General features: G+C 43.5%; 1 protein-coding gene across 1 annotated transcript in view; it reads left to right on the forward strand.

The window, feature by feature from the left end:
- Positions 1 to 3,491, forward strand: part of Pkp2 (plakophilin 2) — a 61,001-nt gene extending 57,510 nt beyond the window's left edge. The window contains exons 12-13 of the mRNA XM_036197690.1: positions 511 to 598; positions 2,934 to 3,491. Coding sequence (XP_036053583.1) covers positions 511 to 598; positions 2,934 to 3,002 — 157 coding nt within the window. The 3' untranslated portion in view covers positions 3,003 to 3,491. The remainder of the gene's footprint in view (positions 1 to 510; positions 599 to 2,933) is intronic.
- The last annotated feature ends 6,660 nt before the right edge of the window (positions 3,492 to 10,151 follow it).

Below are 10,151 nucleotides of genomic sequence, written 5' to 3' on the forward strand. Positions count from 1 at the left end.
TCTATCCAGGGAAGTTCAGGACACATTTAGAACTGGAACATCAAATGGGCTGTGACAGTAAGAGAACTCTCTGTACTACAGACATAATGATTTGAAAACTATTTGAACAAGTACTGCCACAAGAGTGTATTTTATTAACTTGAAAAAACTGGTTTGCCCATCCATACATTGGTCGGGTCCTTTAGTCTCAGAGGCATACACATTTTCACTTGTTTTTCCTGCATTAGAATCTGTAATATATACCATAAATATAAAAATGTAAAGACTCTATAAGTAAATTGAAGGATTTAGAACATATATAAACAGCGTGGGGTTTTCTGTGTAAATCTCTCATTTACAAGTGCTACCCTTATTGAGTTATAAATGAGCCTCTTAAAAGGTGAGATCTGGCTTGCAAAGCTCATCTTCTGGGTGTGACAAGTGGCCACTGTTGAAGCCACTTGAGGAATGTGAAGGAAATGGCCAAAGCTCCACATTCTCACTGACCCACAGGTTTCTCTCTCTTTTCAGCTATGCCCCCAACAAGGCCAGCAAAGCTGCTTCTGTCCTTCTGTACTCTCTGTGGGCTCATACAGAACTCCATACTGCCTACAAGAAGGTAAGAACACTGACAGAGAAAACGTGACACTTGCCCTAGCCCTCATCAGCTGCACTTTCTTCTTTTTTGTATTTAAATAGTTTTGTTGTTGTTGAAATTTGTGTTTTGAAAATTTCATACAGGGCACTGCATTGTCCCTCCCAAATTCAGGTTCTCTTCTTTAAGTATTATTGTTACATGTATATACATATATGCATGAATACATACATATATACATGTACATGTAACCAACTGAGTCCACTTAGCTTTGCTTATATCCAAGGCTGACCACATGCAATTAGGCAACCTGTGTAGGAGTTCATCCCTGGAAGCAATTGATTCTCCCTCTCTCAGCTTCCCTTGACCTGTAGCTCTTCATCTAGGAGAAGAATAATGTGGAATTACCCCTGTCCACATTGGTACGTCAACTGGTAGTACCATTTTGCTGATCTTGTTCAAACAATCATATTATTGAAAGTCCATGGGTTCATTTTCTCTGCCATATCTAGGGGCACAGTCTATCAACAGATGTTGTGGGCCTCTGGCTCTTAAAATCTTTCTGTTCCTTCTTCCATGATTTTCCCTGAGCCTTAGATATAGGGGTTGCACTGCAGATTTCTCAGTTGTGGCTAGGCGTTCCATAGTCCCTTATTCTATGCATTTTGACCAATGCAGATTTTGGTAACAGTCTCTATATAGAGGAAAAAATAGCCTCTGTATGTTGCAAACTGAAGCTTTGATGAGAAGAGCTACACTTATCTGTGGCTATAAGGAAAATTATTTAGAATATAATTGAAAGTTACATTGCTTTAGGATCTAGCAGTAGTAGATTGTCCTATCAGTGAAATGACCTCTCCAGGTTTTACAATACCAGATATGATATCAGTCCTATCGAGTGATCCTTAAGTCCAATTAGACAGCTATTGATTATCTTCAAGATGAAAGTGCCACTTCTGCAGCATTATGGATATCTTGCCAGGTCAGTCATCATGGCACACAGGCTTTACATCTGGGTAGAACTACTGATCCTCCTTTGTTGGAAACTTGCACAGCACCTTCCAATATGTGAGAGCCATTCCGTAGGAAGGAGACTTCCTAATCAGTTCCAGCTCAATTCCTCCAAGTCCCGTGTCCCCAAGTGTATAGTGTCTTCAGCACTAGGGACTTACCTTCCAATCTGGAGGCAGCCACGGAAACAGTCATAGCTTACATTGCTTTGGGAGTCTCTTGACTCCTCTAACCAGCAAATCAAGAGGAGGTTTCTCATGCGTGGTTCCAGGGGTCTATGTGTGCACATAGATATCATAGGTTATTTAGGAAACATAAAGGAATGTGACTTCCTATGTCTTTTCAAACACCCTTAGTGTCATTTTCCTTCCTCCGCATTGCCTCTCCTTCCCAGTTCAAGTGCCCCAGTTGGTCCCATCTCCACCTTCATGTCACCTGTGTCTTGCCATTCCCACTCAAGAACTTTCCCTCTCCCCCACCTCTCCCTCACCTCCACCTCTCCCCCACCTCTCCCCATCTCTCCCTCTCCCCATCTCTCCCTCTCCCCACCCCCCACCCCACCTCTCCCTCACTCCCTCACTCCCCCACCCTCACCTCTCCCTCACCTCCCCAGCCCCCACCTTTTCCACACTCCCTGGCACCACCCTGGCCTCTTTTGGCTTTCCAGATTTTGCAGCTCCTCCAGGCTATTTACTTACATCTAAAGATTAAGAGCTATGAGCCACAAATGAAGAGATCATGTAACTTGTTTTAGGGTCTGGGTCACTCACTCAGTGTAATATGTTTTAATTTCATCTCTTTACCGGCAGATTTCATGACTTCATTTCTCTTTGCAGCAGAACAGAATTCCACTGTGTACATGTGCTTTGTTTTTAGTACTCATTCGTCAGTTGAAGGGCATTTAGGTTGTTTCAAATAATATCCCAACAGCCTTAACAATTAGAGAGATGGAAATTAAAACTGCTTTGAGATTTCCTCTTACCCAGTCAGATTGGTAAGATCAAGAGTACAGGTGACAGCAAATGCTGGTAAGGACTGTGGGGAAAGGGGCGCCTCAGTCACTGTTGGGGTTACAAGCCATTGCAGCCACTCTGGAAATCAGTGTGGGAAATCCCCAGGAAGCTAAAAATAAGTCTCCCTTTTGACCAACTACACCACTCTTTGACATACGCCTTAAGGACTTGACATCCTGCTGCCCAGACACATGCTCAGCATGTTTATTGCTGCTTAATTCACAACTGTCGGGGAATGGAGCCAACTTAAATGTTCTTCAGCTGATGGACGGGTGAGACATTTTCTTACGTGAGGGTTTAATAGCCTTTTATATTTCTGTCTGCTTCTTCCGAAGGCTCAGTTTAAGAAGACAGACTTTGTCAACAGCCGGACCACCAAAGCCTACCACTCCCTTAAAGACTGATGAGGGTGAAAATGAACTCCGAACCTCACTTCAGAGTTCTCCACTATAAACAACTCCCCAAAGAAAACACCTATTTTTCTACTAACTGACCCAAGAAACCTCAAAAAGCATGCTTTGTTAATATTCTTTTCTATTTCTATCCCCCAAATCTAGAAAATGAATAATCACGATATAATTTTGTTAGGCATCCTGAAGACTTTTACAAGGTTGCCTCTAGAACCTGCTCTGGAATCTGTGTTTCCCTGTAGAGGTAATGGATACCATTGTCCACAGTTACAGTATATGTGAGTTCATGTGAGTGAGCATCCAAGGGATACCTGAGGAAAGAGATTGTACAACCAGACTTTTGAAGTGTGATTGACATTTCTACCTTTGTCTGGCTTTGATTCTTGTCACTCATCTGCATGCTACTTCACTGAACCCCAGGCATATGCAGTGACATTGAGCAGAACAGATGACAAGAATAAACCTTGATGGCAAATCGTTTAATCTGTGATTGTTCTTAACCCTCTTGGGTTGGTTTGCTTTGCTTTATCTCTTCCTCTAATTTAAATGAATGTAAGAAATGTAGATTACGGAGCTGCATGGCAATAAGACAAGGGAACTGAGAAGTGGTCATAACAAACTTAAAACTATCGGGTTACAGAGGCCTGCCCACCAGGCACCACTGTGGTGGGGAAATGGGAGAGAAAAAGAAGCGAGATTCATGTGCTGTGGAGAGAGGCAGAGCTTGAGACGTTACGGTGGTGAGGAACAGGCTAATGTGAGTGGCCTGCATTGCCACCTGAAGCCAAGTCATGCCCTGGCCTGTGTTGCCCCAGAGATGGCCCTATGGCTGGAGGGGAGGGGGACTGATGTCTGTGGCCTCTATTACCACCAAAGGCCATGTGGATACCCATGGCCTGGACTGCCACCCAAAGCCATGTTGATGCCCAAGGGCTGTGCTGAGCTGGCCCTGCCCCTCCATGGCCCTGGGAGGGTTTGCCCTGGCCCTCACAGGAGAGCTGGTCCCACCCCTCCCTGGCCCCCTCTTGCAGGGAAGCTGACCCTGCCTCTCACCTGAGTGGGGGTTCCCAGTAGAGACCTGGGCTGACCAACTCAGCTACCACCCAGGCCCACCCCAACATCTACCCCATCTATGACCAGCTTGAGCTTGTGAAGGGACTGGTCCTACAAAACCATAGCCACAGAATCTTCATAACTGCAACAGCAGGATGTCCCAGAGGAGTCTCGGCAAGGGTCCAATATTGATGGTGTAGCAGAAACCAGACCTTGAACTGGACCAACAACTTGCTGCAATGAACATTTGCAAGTAAGCTGTTTGGGCAAAGGGGTGTGCTGCACAACACACTGCAGCTCCCAGTGCCACTACAACGAAGAATAAATATGATAGAGAAGTGGGCAAGGAGGAGCAAAGTGGTGGTTTTTATTTTTTTTTTTTTCTTTTCTTTTTGAGGAGGAGGCTACAACAATGGAGGGTGGACAAGGAAGGACTCAGAAATGAATGGTATTGGAGTGCAGGATATGAAATTCTCAAAATAAAAAATGATGTTAAAAAAGAAGTCTGGCTATGCATAAAAACAAATATTGAAATTCCATGATCTCCCTATGTATTGTATAAATGGGGTTTTTACTTCAAGAAATCATTTACGTGTAATGTCACTATTGGGTGCTGATCTCTCTAGGTACAGTGTGATCTGGACTTTTCTGCCCATTGGAAATGGTATAAAAATGCTTTGTTCTTCAGCAAGGTTCCAAGAGGAGCCAAGGGCCACCGAGGCAGTGAGATCGGACGAGGGCACCAAGAGCAGCTTGTTCTAATGGGTCATAGTGTCAGCTTTGTCTCACTTCGAAAATGGGCCGCTGCAGCTCATACTCTCCCAGCTGGTAAAGGCAAGGGAGCTTTGGAGAAGGGACAGCTATTGTGGCTGAAACTGAGAAGTGCCAGCCTTCAGCAGCTAGGGAAGTGCATCTGTGGGAAATGCATTTTAACTAGATAGTAATTAGAACCCTCCCTTCCCATTAGCCCTCAACTACAGTTGTGCTGTTTATTGATCCTTTGAAGTCTGACATAATTTGCATAGGAAAGTAAAAGAAAATAACCCTTCAGCTACTTTGGTGGGAAAAAAAGGAACAAAATAAATTCCCATTTCTATCTATTTAGATGTATATTTAATTCTGTATTATGTTGGAACTTAAAATATGTTTAACTTTAAAAGTTTCAGCTTAGGTAATTAGCCCAGGTTGAGAAGTTTGGTTTTTTTTTAAACACTAAATCTTTCACCAAAACTCTAACAATAAGCATTTAGGGTTCATTTATTTCTCTAGATAAGTGATATAAGGCTAAAAGTTTCTATGGATTTCTTTGTTTGCTTTTGGTGTCTTAAGGTGTTTAATACAGTACTCAGTTGTATTAAATACAAAATGAGTGGAATGGCATTGCCTGAAGTTATTTATGTTTACTTCCAAATTAAAGTCCTGAATTCTTTACCAAGAAAATTTTCCTATCATGACCAAAGTGTATAAAAATTGAAAGACACACAACTGTGTTCACTCTTATTGGGCTTTTTATACATTAAATGGGTCCGTGAGGAATTAGCTAGCTTTATCCTCCTCTCTTGCTTTGCTCCTCTGTTTACAAACAGCCCCTCCTCTACTCTTTGTTTGCATATCTAGGGAGGGCCTCATACTGATGAGCATCAGTTTTGACCAATGGTCTGTACCCAAGGCTGTTGTTTCCTGATTGTGCCTACGCCCCTAGAAGCACTGCATCCCTCCTCATCTGTTTGTGCTATGAGGTTTAAGGGCTGCTCCGTGTCCAAGAATACTAAATAGTTTTCTAGACTTGGGGTTCTGGCTTGGGGTTGCAATGCAGGAGCATTTGTTCTCACCTGACCGGTCACCCCCTATTTATCTTGAAAGGTTATCTACAAAATAAATAGGGGTAACATGCCAAAGGGGGAAGAATAGCCAGGGCAGACAAACTGATGCCTAGTCAGTCACCCTCTACAGAAGTAAGTCCTTAAAAGAAAACAAAATTTATATATATATATATATATATATATATATATATATATATATATATAATGTATATACACACACATATATGTATATATACATATATCTATAAAACATATTTTATACATATAATATGTTGTGAGAATTCTGCTTAACAAAGATATAACGAATTTTCACACTGAAGTGAGGATGACTCAGGATTAGGAGATAATTTAGAAGACACCCAGTCATTTTGGAGTATCTTCTTGCAGCAGCAAACATGAACTCATTCATTCAGCTAACGCCCAGTATAACCCCATTTTAAGATCCAGTAATGTGGTATGAAGATATTTGTTGGGAGAGGAAAAAAGGAGGAACCAATTTTTCAAACTACAATTCTGCTTTCAGGTTAACAATTTAGTCTGTAGAGGTCCTGGTAGTCTCTGATGAAGTAAAAGCCAGCCTTTGAAGGCCTGTATGACAAAATGTGTCTTGGGGTGTGTTCAGAAACAAAAGAGAATGCCATCTGTTAGTATCACAGTGCTAAAATCTGATGGGAAAGGAAAACATTCTGAAGACTGTAGACTGGGAGACTTTCTAGAAAATCCAGCCATTCTGAAGCTGAGGCAGGGTGTTGGGTTACCACTAAGTGTTTAAAGACCACCCTGTGGCTTTACTGCACCTCGTAGCTAGACTATAGGCCTAGGCTGTGCCAGCGAGACCAGCAGACACTCAGTGGTATCCCAGTCTCCTCATGCTTCTTTTTAAAAAAATTTTATGCATGGGAAAATCTGAGAGATAATCACATTCCTAAAGTCACAAAGCAAAGCTATAGAGGGCCTATCTGAAGCAAAGGACTTGGCTCCTCTCCAGGATTCTCCCTGAAACCAAAGAGAAGAGCTCCTATATCTGTGTCTGTGGCCTATGGAAGGCTGGCCTGCTCTCCTTAGAAAGCTATGGCTACATTATGACCTGACAGAGGACCCACTCCAACCCTCCAACCTGGCCTCACACTGTGGTGTCCTGTGGTAAGTTTCTTATTCTCACTGGGGTTCAGATTTCCTCATCTATATAATAGGTGGTTCTGAGGATTAAGTGTTTCAATACCATACACTTTACTCAAGTGTAAAGATATGCAGGGTTCCTGCTGTGGAAAGCTTTTCTGTTTAATTCACCTCTTTAATTTCTTTCTGCAAATATACAGTTTCTGCTAAAATCCCACCCTCCCCCTCACACACTTCTGTCCTCTCAAGCACACCTGCACACTTGCGATTCTGCATTCCCTCACACACAGTCTTAAACTCACACAATACACTCCTTCACACCTGTGCGGTCACACACTTACACGTTTACTGAAACACTCTTACACCCTTGAGCTAACTCTCCCGCATCACACTCTGACATCTCCCACACTCAGGTACTGACACTTATATACTGTCTTGCACTCATGCACTCACACGTATCCTTTCGAGACCAGGTAGGAGTGAAGGGAGCAAATACAGGCTGCCATGTAGCTTTGAATAGTTTTTCTTAGAACTTGAGTCCTGTATTGTTGTCTGTGAAAAAGAAATAGCCTATACTTATGCTTGGGAAAGGAAGAGTTATACCAAGATCAAAAGGTTCTTGGACCAAGTGTGGTGAAGCACCCTTTTTATCCCAGCATTCCAGAGGCAGAGGCAGATGGATTCCTGTGAGTTCAAGCCTGACCTGGTCTATATAGTGACTTCTAATTCAGCCAGGGCTACATACCCTGCCTAAAAAAAAAAAAAAAGGCTTCTTATTTCAAGCCTTCTCCAGGTCCCAGCAGAAGGCATCATAACCTCTCCAAAGAAGCACAGTGTTCTGCATGTGGCAAATCTGTGGCTCAGAATCAGTGATCTTTTTTAACTCGTGAGGCTGTCATTTATTGTACACACTGCAACACAGTTCTGAGCCATTGGCAAGAAGACAAAAGGTTCATAGTCTAGTCTGGTTCATCAGGCTAAAACCTCAGTACTGAGCCATCCTTGGAGTTCCATTTTAAATGAAAAACATGAAAATTGGCAATTTTAGTAAACTGAGAACCATTCTCTAAATACTTTGTTCATGTGGAATACTGCAAACTGACGGCAGGTAGAGAGTACTCAGGGAAGCATGTGGAGACAGCAGCCTACATTCCTGCTGGCTGATCAGACTCCCTCATAAACCTAACATCAATGAACAATTGAAGTCGCAGAAGCCTGGTTTCTGCCTGCAAGCTGTTAACACACAGTGTATCTGGCAAGAAATGAAAAGCATGTCCAAATAGTGCTGTTTTATCACAACCACACATGGATGCTTTTCACAATAACCAGCAGTCCTGTAGGTGCTGGAGAGGCCTTTTAATTACATCTTTCAGTGCCGTGGGTTATACTGAAGGCCTCATCCTGCAGCTGATTGGTGAGTATAGCTCTGAGAACGTGCCCATAGACAGAACTTACTGAGATATACTTCACCATGATGGAATGTTCTGGTTTCTACAGCGTCCTTTGCTTCACCCAAGAACCAGGAGTTCAAAGCTGTTAGCTGTGAGGGTACAGAGTTCCAGACCACATATGCTGCCTCCAGCGTGACTGGAAGTTAAGTGGTACACTCACCAGGCTTGTTAGGAACCACAGGAAGGAAGTTTGTGGAGAATAATTGAAGCTTAGGGTTGCTGAGTAAACATTTCTGCTAGTGTTTGTTCATTGACTGACCTTCAGTTAGGCTCCATTCCCATAATAAAAGGAGACAACACAAACTTACAACTGGCCCGTAGGCCTATCCTCATATCAAAGGACTCCAGGAGGCAGCTCAAGAGGACAGCACAGGGTCACAAATACCATTAAGTCCTGGTGTTCCATCAACCTTCCTACGCTCTTATCAGTAGAAGCATAGTTCCACCAGTTGGGCAAGATGACCCTGGGTAACAACTATTCAAAAGGAACATTGTAGGGTGGTACACACCTTTTATCCCAGCACTCAGGAGGCAGAGGCAGGCAGATCTCCCAAGTTCAAGGCCGGTCTGGTCCACAGAGTGGGTTCCAGGTCAGCCAGGGCTACACAGAGAAACTCTGTCTCGAAACCACCACTACCATCCCAAAAAAAGAAAGGAAGGAAAGAATTCCGCCCAAGTGACCAGATTTGTAGTTTCCTGTCTTTGTTTAAATTGTCAAAGGAAAGCAATGATGAGGAGCTAGAGTGTGAGCACCCTCTCTCCTCCCACTATTTTAGTAAATAGAACTTTCATGGATACCTTGCATAAAAAATAAAACCATAATTCCCATAATCCCAATGCTGGACATTACTGCCCCAAGGCTCACGGATGGTGAAAACATGAACAGTCAGAAATGCGCTAATAATGAAAAATAAAGGGTTGTAGATCAGTCAACTGACATTCCCTGCCGGATGTGGAGACACTCAGAGAAGGAAGACTTTGACAATGTTTCTGAAGTGGATTTTGTTGGTTAAAGGCGCTGCGCACGTGACTGTAGTGGGTAGCCATCCCAGCCTTGGCCTGGAAGTTCCAACCCCCATTGAGGCTTCGGTAATGGTCACACCCACAAGGTGGAGCTGAGGGAGGAAGCGGAAGACCCGGTTGCGGGACCCTGGATGCTGGAGGTAGACCGAGCAGAGTTCTCCAGAGAACTCCGCTGGACTGCGCCATACCTTTTCCAGACCCTGCAATCTATCCCTTCATTTGTAAGTTACCCCACAAAATAAACCTCCCTTTTAACTACTTAGAGTGGCCTTAATAATTTTACCAATATGTGATGGTCATGCCAGCAGAGGAGCGTGCTGGAGGAAAGTCACGAGCCATGGTTACCTTTCTAGAGCTTTATTGAGAGGGAGAGAAGGAGAGAGAGGGAGTAAGAGAGAGGGGGGGAGAAAGAGAGAAGAGGGGGCACAGAGGGCCCGCCCACTTTTTCGACTGGCCTGCGTCCCAGGATGATGATGTAATTAAGGACAAAACCCTTACACTGGGTAGGCCTGGCTGTTCTGAAACTTGCTCTGTTGACCAGGCTGGCCTCAAACTCACAGATATCCACCTGCCTCTGTGGGATTAAAGGCCTGAGACACCATGCCTGGCTCAGAATTCATATTTTTTAAGTACACCAGCATTTTTTTTTTTGAATAGTTGCTGCCAAGGGTCAT

Source organism: Onychomys torridus, chromosome 8 (genome assembly GCF_903995425.1).
Source record: "Onychomys torridus chromosome 8, mOncTor1.1, whole genome shotgun sequence".
NCBI lineage: Eukaryota > Metazoa > Chordata > Mammalia > Rodentia > Cricetidae > Onychomys > Onychomys torridus.